This window comes from Geotrypetes seraphini, chromosome 4, assembly GCF_902459505.1.
Source record: "Geotrypetes seraphini chromosome 4, aGeoSer1.1, whole genome shotgun sequence".
NCBI classification, from domain to species: domain Eukaryota; kingdom Metazoa; phylum Chordata; class Amphibia; order Gymnophiona; family Dermophiidae; genus Geotrypetes; species Geotrypetes seraphini.
The window spans coordinates 37,403,887-37,416,844 of NC_047087.1; the positions used below are offsets into that span (position 1 = coordinate 37,403,887).

Here is a 12,958-nt window from a genome sequence, read left to right on the forward strand (position 1 = left end):
CTGAATTTATCTTCAAATTAGGTCTTACAGAAGACAAAAAATGGTTTTCACCTCATTAAAATCATCATGCTTTTTGATTGATCAGTACATTTTTAGCTAAAAATCATCATGCTTTTTGATTGATCAGTACATTTTTAGCTATACAAAAAATTGTATAAACACTGCTTAAATAGCTCCCAAACTGTGGGAGGCCCATTTAAGAAAGGTTGCAGTGACCCACGAATTGCAGGGGTGAAGGCAGAGTGTGGAACAAACAACCATACCTCCCCAGCAATAGTGTTGCTGCATCATGATTTATTTATTTATTTATTTATTTATTTTTTTGGGGGGGGGGCAGCAGGAGTAGCTCTTAAAATTCATCATCTTCTGTTATCAAGGGGCCAATTATTGCATCGAACTGCACTTTAATCTGGTGCCATGCTGGAGCTAAATTCAATGTCTGTCAAAAGAGAGGCTTAAGGCTATCAAGTATGAGGGAAGGAAGAGAAATAGCAGGAGAGGGAAAATACAAGGGAAGGGAAGTGCTGTCTAAACTCTCCATTGCAACATCCTGTGTTCCTACATCAGAGGGGACCTTCAGACCACAATTCCTCCCTACCATAGTGCCACTCTGTACCCAATTCCCCAATTTCTGGGTTCCTGACAAACACCCATTCCATTTGCAACACAGTGTGCAACTTTTACTGGCACTGGGAGGAGGGGTGTCCTCTCTTCAAATTTTGCTTGTGAGCTAAGAAGTTGAGTTTAAGCTAATATAAAACCTTCCTAGATTCTCAAATTTTAATGCAGAAACAAATATTTATGATTAAATGCAAACACAGAATTTTAATAAGAGCATGTTAAAGATTGTAAAACAGCAAATACTAGATGTTGAGAACTGTATTAAAGTTAAATGTTTTGGTTTAAAATTCCATTTTGCTAGAAATCATTCAGTGTTTGGTTATAATTTATAGAAAAGCATTTTGGTTGTACCCCCCCTCCCAATAAAGTATAAAGCTGAGTTAAAGCTTCCATTTAATACAGCAGTAAAATTGTTTTGACAGGGTCCTAAAACTGCTTTAACTTCCAAACTACAAGAGGGCTTAGATATAACCCTGCCGCAGCCTTCCTTACTGCAAAAATACAAAGCAGAAGAAACCATATAATAACCCTGCTCTTTACAAGTGGCCTGTTCCTTTGTCAGAAACAAACCAAATCAAACAGAAGGGTCCATCTCTCAATATGTACTGCCATCTGGCTTCTCCATTTCCTACTTTCTTTGCAATACCAGATCTGTGCTAACCCAACTGGAACATCCCCCAAAATAATATAGTTATCTAACTGCTGTACAGAGTTTATAGCTCTTCACAGCAAAGTGTTAGGAAACACAAGTTTAGCAAAGGCCGCTACCACAACACTGCTAACATTAGTAATATAACATGCCCCTACCTATTGCTGCCTAAAATAAAACAACAAACATTACAATCTGTACCATGCTTTTAGGTCCCCCTCCACTCCAAAGTACCTAATCAGATGTAGACAGTAAATTCTAGATTCAGGGGTTCCCCTCTCGCACATTTATCTCCACATAGTGATTTACTGAAGAAAAAATAGCAGTTGGAAGACAAATCTAAATTTAAGACGCTGTTTCTCACATTTACTTTAATCCTGTGTATGCCTCATTTCCTGAAAGCTCTCTTACTTTCCAGCATTTTATACTGGAAAGGTGTACCTCACTAGAGCAATGGGGCATACATTTCCAGGGCAGGCAGCAAAAAAAGCTATCTGTGTACATGCATCAGCAAAACAAAGTAGGAAAAGAAAGTCATGGAATATTGCTATCACAACTTAAAAGAAAGGCACAAAAGACTACATTTTATTGAACTGTTTTATTCTGCCGCAGAATAAAAGCCTCACTTTCACACAGTAAGGTACACCATGCTGCTCCGAGGTTCAGGTATTAAACACCCTGATTAGTTACCTAAAGACTAAAGGAAAATGCATCAACTCAAGATTTTTGCAGCATCACTGGTATTATTTACAGGTTGTCTGGTTTAAATAGACCTAGGACATTCCATTGACAGTGTACATGCTCATTACAAAACACAACACTTGCCTTTATGTTCAGAAACTCAAGAGATGTTCAGTATCATGATTTACACATCCTCATAAGGCGCAGTTGCAAATAAAACGCCATTTATAAGAACTAAGAGCTATAGCTGCAAACCTTTATAAAAGAAACCAATTAGAAAAAAAAGATTCAGATCATTTCTGGTAGTTCTATGCAAAGATAAAATTCATTTTTAAATATTCCCAAGCTTCCAACTGCGTAGCTCTCCAGAGCTTATGTACTGAACACTTTGAGGATAAGGTTTAATGAAGCAAAAAAATCAACCCCCCCCCCAAACATCTTATCTTTGGATCCCTTTTTGCCCTGTGGCCTTCAAACCTTAATGACCAAGATGACCATCCTGTATAAACTTTTAATGCATCCAGAAGTTTTCCTAGCAATTTAAAGTTAACACTCTGTATCAAGTCTTTTACTGTGTGCTGCAGTTTGAGAACAAGCCTGCTCGCTCACCAACCTCATCTACCGAAACGCAAGCAACCTCAAACATTAAGACATTTCTTATATTAAATGTAATACACATATGTATTACAACAAAAGTAAAACTGCAAGAGAGAGACAAGTGGAGACCATGTTAACTTTGTTTTCTTCCAGGCAAGGCCAAAGAACATCTATATTCATACGCCTGATCCCATTAAAAGAGCTTTTGAACACTAAATAGAGATAACTATTTTATATGAGAACACAACTTTATACTACTGTTCCTATTTGAAAGTTATTCTTAATTTGGACCAAAATTACAGGCTGAAGTTTTTGCTGTGAAAAAAGAAATCCAGTTTTGTATACATGGAACATTCCTAAACTTCCATCACTTATCCAAATATTAAATGAAACAAAATTCACAAGCTCAAAATGTTAGAAGAAAAATGTTCCCACTCAGTCCATGTTCTTTAGCATCTCAAATCCTGCAACAGTAGATCTGCTGACTAAAAAGGTTTTCTTCTTTAAAAAAAATTAATTGCTTTTTATACAGCTATACAAAGTTCTTAATGTGTTTCTTTGGCAATGGGATACAATGGAATTTTACAGCTATATAAAAAAAATGTTCCTTTGCCTAAGAAACAGTATTTACTGTATGTATACACAGGTGACTCACAAAAGGAAGTTCTCTACTACCTGGCATCCAAAGGACAGAATCTCAATAGGAATATTACAGTATTTCCCAAAACAATTTTCAGTGGATCAAAACTCACAGTATTGACGGCCTTCTGCATACAATTATCTAATTCTGAGCAATTATCAAATACAATTTATTAAGAAAAAAATCCTTAGTTATGGAAAAATACTTTTAAGCTCCACTGAAATACTGTTAATTTTTTTTTTCATTTTAACTATACATAAGAAATAGTTTACTCATCCTTCTGCTATTTCAAATATATTTAATGCTCAACTTTGACAAAAATGGCCATTTTTTAAAAAAATGTACTTAACTGCCTTTCACTATGTAAAGTTAAGCAGCTAAACCCCAGTGCTGGTGACGAATATAGAATAAAATCAAAACTTCTTCATTGTTTGCAAAGAAACTAATTCTCTGGACCGTCCATGAAGACTGAAAATGTTCACCTAGTAACAGCTTCCTTGTAGACTATGCAGCTACTTTGTTGTCTTTCTGGAAGGAAAATGGGAAAGAAAATATTACTTGCCTTTTAAGAGACTAACCTTTATCATTTAGTTATAATACATTTGAAATTCATAATTGCCCTCCTCCTAATCAGATCACACCACAGACAAGGTTCCCAATTCAATGTCAGCTTTGCTTGGGTTAAAAGCTACCACAGGTCCTTCGAGTGCAACTTTCTTCCAATTACCTAAAAATTCACAATGGGAATCCCCAGGAAGGCAAAAATTTGCAGATCTATGCTTTCTCTGGGTGTAAACTACTGTATCCACCAATTAAATGCAAAATTCACTTTCAAACCAGGACTATGGAGTTGGTACACCAAACCTTCAGACTTCAAATCCTATTTTTCTACCATTTGACTCCAAATGATATTAGGCTTTAAATTTTTTTGTTCTGGATCTAAGGTTCTGGTAAACATATCTTAATTTTCCAGTACTTTAGACCCAGGACAAAGATATATATAACCTGCTCAGCAAAAACAAGGAATGTTTATCAATTAATAAAACCCTACCCCAGAAATTTCAGTACCTTCAGTTTTTAGGCTGTAGAATATGAAAACATTAAAGCTCTGAAAAAAAAAAATGCATTATCCTATTCTACTGACCTTATAGTACACAACACTTTCAAAAATGAAAAGTTGTTTTTCCAAACATATAGCCTTCAGTACTTTTTGCTCATTGGGTCTCACACACACATATAGATATATATAGTCATGTAAAAAAAATGACACCCCATGAAATATTCAGTTCTTTCTTAAGAAATGTTCACATATCGACGTCAAATCTTTTTTATATATGTATATTCAATTTATAGATATATAATAAAGGAAAAAGGAGAGATTACACATAGTTAAACAAGAAAATAAAATAAAATATATTCCCTAAGGATTAAACACTCTCTCTAAAAGTAAGTCCACAATTTAGGAGAAGCAATACATATTCGATCATGGGATCTGATAGATATCAAGGTAATACACAAATTAACCATATCAATAGTGCAGTGTACATCTTCTAAATTATTAAGGACTAGTCCGCATGGAGGTACTGGGAGGGATTATTCCTTTTCCCTCAAGGAAAAACCGTAACTGAGGAAGGTCAAAAAAGGTATAAGAATGTTGATCCAAAAGGATCAAACATTTACAGGGGTGTCTAAGTTAAAATTTAGCATCCAAAGACAGTACGGAATTGCAGGAACCCTTTCCTTTTAGTCTGTGTTATCTTTGAAGCATCTGGGAACATATAAATCTTTGAATCCATAAAGGTCACCTCTTAAGCCTAAAAAAGAGCCTAAGAAGTGCCTCTTTGTCTTGTTGAAAGACAAAAGTCACCAGAAGTGTAGAATATGAGATGGCTTCATCCACTGAAGTTTCCAATATTCTTGTTAAGTCCATTACACTCGCTGAATCAGGTACGCCTCAGGTTGTGAAACCTTCTTAGATATTGGAAGGAAGGAAAAGCACAGTTACTTACCGTAACAGGTGTTATCCAGGGACAGCAGGCAGATATTCTCACATGTGGGTGACGTCATCTACGGAGCCCCAGCGCGGACAGCTTTTCAAGCAAACTTGTTTGAAGTTTCAAGCTTGCTAGGCTGCACCACGCATGTGTATGCCTTCCTGCCCACTAGAGGGCGCATCCCCACCTCGTGGTCCTCAGTTCCATAGCCAGCAAAGAAGCCATCCCCGGGGAGGAGGGCGGGTTGTGAGAATATCTGCCTGCTGTCCCTGGATAACACCTGTTACGGTAAGTAACTGTGCTTTATCCCAGGACAAGCAGGCAGCATATTCTCACATGTGGGTGACCTCCAAGCCAACCAAAAAAGGGCAGGTGGGAGGATGGCAATTTAGGAAAACAGGTTACGCAAAACCGACTGGCCAAACCGGCCGTCGCTTCTGGACAAAGTGTCCAGACAGTAGTGGGAGGTGAAAGTATGAACCGAAGACCAAGTGGCAGCCTTACAGATGTCCTCGACCGGAGTAGACCAGAGGAAAGCAACAGAGGCTGCCATAGCCCGGACCTTATGCTCCGTGACTCGACCAAGGAGCGGGAGACCAGCCTGAGCGTAGCAAAAAGAGATACAAGCAGCTAACCAGTTGGACAAGGTGCGCTTGGAAACAGGATGGCCCAACCGATTAGGATCGAAGGACAAAAGTCTCCGATGAGACTTAGTGCGTTGGAGATAAAAAGCCAACGCCCTCTTACAGTCAAGCGTGTGAAGCGCCACCTCGCCAGGATGAGAGTGGGGCTTCGGAAAAAACACCGGAAGAACAATGGACTGATTAAGGTGGAAATCAGACACAACCTTAGGTAAAAATTTAGGATGGGTGCGAAGAACCACCTTGTCATGATGGAACACAGTAAAAGGTGGGTCCGCAACCAAAGCCTGCAACTCACTAACCCGCCTAGCGGAGGTGAGTGCAATCAGAAAGATCACCTTCCAAGTGAGAAACTTAAGATGAGATTTGGCAAGAGGCTCAAAAGGAGGCTTCATCAGTTGAGCCAGAACCACATTAAGATCCCAAACCACAGGAGGAGGTTTCAGAGGAGGATGAACATTCAAAAGACCTCTCATGAAACGAGTAACCAGAGGATGAAGAGAGAGAGGCCGACCCTTGAGATGCCGATGGAAAGCAGTAATAGCACTGAGATGCACCCGAATGGAAGTCGTCTTCAGGCCAGACTGGGACAAATGCAACAAATATTCCAGAACCGAAGACACCGGAACCGAACACGGATCCAGATGTTGCGAGGAACACCATGATGAAAATCTGGTCCATGTCTGAGAATAACAAAGCCGAGTCGAAACCTTACGCGAGGCTTCCAAAACCTCACTCACAGACTGAGAAACCAGAACCGAAGTCAAGGGGAAAGGAACCAAGCAGTCAGATGCAGAGACTGAAGATTGGGATGCAACAGCGAACCCCGACTCTGAGACAGCAGAGAGGGAAAAACAGGCAGTATTAGAGGCTCCCTGACACTGAGTTGAAGAAGCAGGGAGAACCAGTGCTGACGAGGCCAACGAGAATCATAGTGGCCCCGGTCGATTTGAGATGAACCAACGTTCTCAAGATCAGAGGAAAAGGAGGGAACGCATAAAGGAACCTCCCTCCCCAGTCGAGAAGGAAGGCATCGGCCTCGAGACGGTCCCGGGAGTACATCCGAGAACAATAGAGGGGCAGTTTGTGAGTCTCCGGTGAGGCAAACAGATCCACTTGAGGAGTCTCCCAACGGTCGAAGACCTCGTGCAGCACTCGGGAGTTGAGCGACTACTCGTGCGGTTGGAGAAGACGACTGAGTTTGTCGGCCAGACAGTTCCTCTCTCCCTAAATGTAAACCGCCCGAAGGAAGATGTTCTGAGAGACCGCCCATTCCCAAAGGCGTAGGGCCTCCCGGCACAGGGACCAAGAGCCCGTTCCCCCCTGTTTGTTCACATAGTACATCGCCACCTGATTGTCCGTCCGTACAAGGACTATCTGATCATGGAGGAGGTGGCAGAATGCTCGAGCCGCCAGAAAAATGGCACGAAGCTCTAAAACATTGATGTGACAAAGACGGTCCTCCTCCTCTGCCTTGAGCACCCCACGCGTACTCCGAAGAGTCCGTGGTCAGGACCTTGTGATGCGGAGGGACGAGAAAGAGCAAACCCCCGGAAAGATTGGAAGAGTTGGTCCACCAACGGAGCGAGCGTCTCAAGGAAGGAGTCACTGTTACAGGAAAGGAGACCGGGTCCCGATCCTGACGCCACTGGGAGGCCAAGGTCCACTGAGGAAGCCTCAGGTGCAAGCGGGCAAACGGTGTAACATGAACCGTCGACGCCATGTGGCCGAGAAGTATCATCAGACGTTGCGCCGATACAGAGTGCTGCAGCGAAATCTGACGGCTCAGTCGAAGCAGAGCCTCCAACCTCGGAGGAGGGAGGAACGCATGAAGACGAACCGTGTCCAGCACAGCCCCGATAAACTGAAGGGATTGAGCAGGGCACAGTTGGGACTTGGGAAAGTTCACTTCGAACCCCAGACGTTGAAGGAAGACGATAGTCTGTTGGGTCGCTGAGATAACCCCCTCCCTGGAAGATGCCTTGATCAGCCAATTGTCCAGGTAGGGAAATACCTGCAGCCCCCGAGATCTCAGGGCTGCCGCGACTACCACCATACACTTCGTGAAGACTCGAGGGGACGAAGCCAAGCCAAAGGGGAGGACCCGATATTGAAGGTGCAACTCCCCCACCTGGAACCGTAGAAACTTGCGGAAGGCGGGATGCACCGGAACATGAGTATAAGCTTCCTTCAGGTCCAGGGAGCACATCCAGTCCCCTTCTTCCAACAGAGGGTACAGGACCGGAAGCGATAACATACGGAACTTCTCCCGGACAAGGAACTTGTTGAGCTTCCGGAGGTCCAAAATGGGGCGTAAGTCCCCGGTCTTCTTTGGGACCAAAAAGTAACGGGAATAAAACCCCTGTCCCCGTTGTACGGGGGGTACCGGCTCCACCGCCCGAAGGCTCAACAAGGCCCTGGCTTCCGAGAGGAGAAGAGGAAGCTGGGCTCGGTTGGAAAGAGATGTGCCGGGTGGATTGTCCGGTGGCATAGTCATGAAGTTTAGGGAGTAACCCTCCGAGATGACACGGAGTACCCAAGCGTCCGAAGTGATCAGAGTCCAGGCCGAATAAAAGGTCCGTAACCGGCCCCCGATGGGAAGCGGGTTCGGTGACAGCGCGGAGGGGGCCCGCCCCCATCCGCTCAGCGCGTCAAAAAGACGGCGCCGGCTTGGACGCCCCGGGCGCCTGAGGCTTCTGGTGTGACGCCCTGGCCTGCTGAGGGGGACACCGGGGAGGAGGCCTAGAGAACGCCGGCGTAGACTTCTGCGGGTAGCGCAGCGGCGGAGGTCTGTACGGCTTTGGATTCGCCACCCTGGGTTTGGGACGGACCAAGGAGGCGATAGAGCGCTCATGCTCGGCTAGGCGTTTAGTAGCCGCCTCCAGGGGCTCATCAAAAAGTTCCGAGCCCACACACGGCAAATTGGCCAGGCGCTCCTGCAAATTCGGGTTCATATCCACTGTGAGCAGCCACGCTAGACGGCGCATAGCCACCGCAAAGGCGGAGACCCGGGATGACAACTCAAAGGCGTCATAGATGGCATGAAAAAAATACAGGCGCAGCTGGGACAAGGTGTTCATGAACTTGCCAGTCACTCTTATGCGAATCCGGCATGACCCCGTGATAACGGGGCATCGCCTTCACCATCTGCCGCAGATAGGAAGAGAAGGTGAAAGCATAGTTAAGCACACGGTTAGCCATCATCGAATTGTGGTAGAGGCGGCGCCCAAACTTATCCAGGGTCCGCCCCTCCCGTCTGGGCGGGACCGCTGCGGTGACTCGAGAAGGCTGAGATTTCTTCAAAGCCGACTCCACCAGCAAAGACTGGTGGGACAACTGCGCCTTTTCGAAGCCCTTACAGGGGACCGTGCAGTACTTCGACTCCATTTTCGAGGGGACCGCCGTGACAGCATAAGGGGAGTCCAAGTTCCGCAAGAATGTCTGATGAAGGATCTTGTTCAAGGGCAGACGCGGAGACTCCCGTGGGGGAGATGGCAAATCCTGTTCCTCCAGAAACTCCTTCGAATATTGGGACCCTGACAAAAGGTCGAGGTCCAAGGCCTTCCCCATATCAATAACAAACCTCGAGAATGAAGAGGGCCTCGAGGGAGGGGAAGGAGATCGAGAGGCCCGAGCCGCCAAGAAAGACGGGGAAGCCTCACGGGAGTACTGGGTTCCCGGCCGATGCCAGACTCCGAGCCCCAGGAAGCCACACCAAAAGACTTCGTCGGGGTCGGGGATCTCCGATGCCCCGAAGAACCCCTCGGAGAAGTCCCTGGGGTACGAGGCACCGAGGCGAGCTCCAACCTCCTCGGGGAGGAGTCCCTCGATCCCTTCCCCGCAGAGGAACGCAAAAGCCTCGGATTATCCAGGCGGAGCTCCAAGACCCTCAGAGTCTTCGCTCCCCGGGTCAGCGAGGAGCGACCGCGCCGCCGGGGCGACCCTCGATGGCGCTTGGGCTTCCGGGCCCGGTGCTTCGCCCAAGGCCGACCCGAGGGTGAGGATCCGTGGGAGGACCTCGACGAGGAAGAGGAAATCCGGCGAACCCGGCGCACCTTGTCCCGAGGCCGCACACTCCGCTCAGGCTGGTCGACTACTGAGGTCGAGGGCAAGGTCGGGGTCGAGGCCGGGACCATCACTGGTACCGAGGTCGGGGCCGAGGCCGCCGAGGACGAAGCCGGCTGCAGGTGTGCCAAAGTGCAGGACAGCTCCGAGGCGATAAGCGCTCGGAGCATGTCCTGAAATACGGGAACGGCCATCATGGACGGCATGTCCGTGGACGGCGGGTGCTCCCTCGAGGGCGACCTCGGTATCGAGTATTCCCGCGGGGCACCCGACTTCGACGCCCGGGGCGGGGCCAAGGACGACCCACCCGCCCCCGTCGAGGAGCCCGAGGATAGCTTCTTCGAAGACCCTGGAGTAGAGGAAGGAAGCGGGGACTTACCCAGGGTCGGCTTCGAGGACGCAGGCTTCGACGAGGAAGGCATCCGCGGCGAGGTCGAGGGCGTTGAGGCCGAGGTCAAGGCCGAGGCCTTCCCCGCCGCGGGGTCCACACTGAAGGGCTCCGCCATGCGGGCGCGGCGGCGGCAGAGAGCTCTAGGTTGGAACGTGCAGCACCGAGTGCAGGAGTCAGTCAGGTGATCCGCACCCAAGCAAACCAAGCACCACCGGTGGGGATCGGTGATAGAAAGTAACCGATCGCACCGGGTGCACTTTTTAAAGCCCGTCAAGGGACGGGACATGAACACAAAAAACGGCCGGGAACGAACGAGGTCCCGCGGCCGCGGCTCCCGGGAGCCCCCGGAGCCGAACGAAAACTTTTTTTTTTTATTTTGACGGATTTCAAACATGCGACGAAAGAAAATAATAAACAACGCACAGCGACCGAGAAAAATAACCCAGCCGCGGTGGCAGAAGGCAAAAAGGTACGGAGCACAAAATCAACAGGGCTTCTGGCTCCACGGAAGAAACAGAACTGAGGACCACGAGGTGGGGATGCGCCCTCTAGTGGGCAGGAAGGCATGCACAAGCGTGGTGCATCCTTGCAAGCTTGAAAAGCTGTCCGCGCTGGGGCTCCGTAGATGATGTCACCCACATGTGAGAATATGCTGCCTGCTTGTCCTGGGTTAATATATCTTATGTAGAGGTGGAAGTCCAGACTCAGGGTATTTAAACATTTCCTTTCGAAATTTATTAAATAGGTCTCTAGGAGACATTGCCAGAAATTTAGGAAAGTTAAGTATTCTGAACAGTCCCAGCCGCTAAAACAGGCAAGTCGGCATCAGCTGTCAAAAAATTAGCTGAGAGGGAATCCTTCTGGGAATCCCTCCATGGGCGGTTGGGGAAGACCGGGCTTCCCCACTGCTCCCAGCCAATTCGTGAGGCACCATCGGCGGGGAGCTCTGGGCGCCTGCAGCCGCTGCCGACGGAGCTCCATCACCTCACCGGCCCAAACCGCCGAGTTCAGGCTGGCCACGAGTGCCTCGCGGTTGGACCAAATCGTGTCCCACTCCCCCGGAGAAGGGCACAATGGCTCCATACGCGACCTAGCTAGGAGAAAAAGTGCCGGTTAGTGCAAAAATACAATAAAATACAGTAAACTGACAGGGAAGCAACCCTGCAGACCGGCACTACCTCAGGATTTTTTATTATTTTTTTTTTTTTACAGAACAGACTCCACAGGCTCTCGAAGCAATATGCCTTGCTTGATTTAGGGGGCAAGGCTTACTGCTGAGGCTCCTCTAAAAAAATGTGGGGAGGTGGAGGAAGTGGGGGGAGGGACCCCGCTTGAGACCCGCCGGGTTTGACACCCCCCGAGGTCGGACAGACCCCCAAACAGAGCCCGCCCAAGCTCCGTCCGGCCAAAAACAGGGACTATAAACCCCCTAAACAAATTCCAACAGCCCTACCAAGGGAGATGGGTACAGATCACATCAACACCTGCTGGAGACTGAAAGAAGACTGAGGTAAATAGAGAAGGGAGTATATTATATACTGTCCCACAGTTTTGTTTTCAGTCTCCACCTGCTGGTCATGATTGGATATATACCCATTTGTAAAGATTAACCTCTACTGGTCTGGAGAGTGCTAAAGAAATTTAACTTGCATGGGAGGTGTGCAAGGACCTTTGCTCTCTAAGAGAAACATCAAGGCCAGACAGAAGTTTGCCAGAGATAACGTAGACAAACACCAGGACTTCTGGAATAGTGTTCTATGGAAAGATGAGTCTAAAATTAAATTATTTGGACACCAGAAAAGAGGACATGTTTTGACGTACACAGCATTCCAGGAAAATAATTTTTAACTGTAAAGCATGGAGGTGGAAGTGTCATGCTTTGCTGCAGCAGGACCTGGCCAGCCCACCATCATAGAATCCACCATGAATTCTACTGTGTATCAGAGGATGCTTGATGAACACGAGACCATCTGTAAGAAAATTAAAGCTGAACAACTAATCCCTGCAACACACCAGTAAATCCACCAAAGACTGGCTGAAAACTAATGGAGAGTCCTGGAGTGGCCGAGTCAAAGCCCTGATCTTAATCCCATTGAGATGTTGTGGGTTGATTTGAAATGGACTGTACATGCAAGAAACCCAAACATCTCACAGCTGAAAGAATTCTGCATTGAGGAGAGGGCCGAACTTTCCTTAGACCGTTGTCAGAGACTGGTAGATGGCTACAAGAAGCGTCCCACTGCATTTATTTCAGCCAAGGGGCGGGTAACGCTAATTTATTTCTCAGTTAGAATACATATTTTTGTGGATATCTTTAGTTTTATGAGTAAATCAAGGAAAATTTTTGTTGTTTAGCTGCAATTACATCACTTTCTTTTCTAAAAAAAAAAGATTTGACATCGATATGTAAATATTTCTTAAGAAATGTATATATCAAGGTTTAAAAAGTTTCCGTACTTTCATATTTTTGTGGGAAATGGTTGGGTGGGAGAAGTGGTAAGAGGGTGTATCATAGAATGTGTCACGTGACTGGTTAGTCAGGCAAGCCGGCTCACCAGTGGAAAAGCGATGTATTTTGTTTGAGATATTTATTATTATTTAAAAATATAAGTGTGGAAACTTTTTGAAGATCCCCTTGTACAGTGTGCGTGTGTATTTTTGTTCTGGATCTAAAGTACT

The 12,958-nt window shown here is 46.5% G+C and overlaps 1 protein-coding gene across 4 annotated transcripts in view; it reads right to left on the reverse strand.

Moving 5' to 3' along the window:
* Nucleotides 1–1,853: 1,853 nt before the first annotated feature.
* LSM14A (LSM14A mRNA processing body assembly factor) overlaps nt 1,854–12,958 on the reverse strand; it is a 103,418-nt gene continuing 92,313 nt past the window's right edge. For all 4 annotated transcript variants that reach the window (XM_033941808.1, XM_033941807.1, XM_033941805.1 and 1 more), the window contains one exon: nt 1,854–3,716. In XM_033941808.1, the coding sequence (XP_033797699.1) occupies nt 3,693–3,716 (24 nt within the window). In that variant the 3' untranslated portion in view covers nt 1,854–3,692. The remainder of the gene's footprint in view (nt 3,717–12,958) is intronic.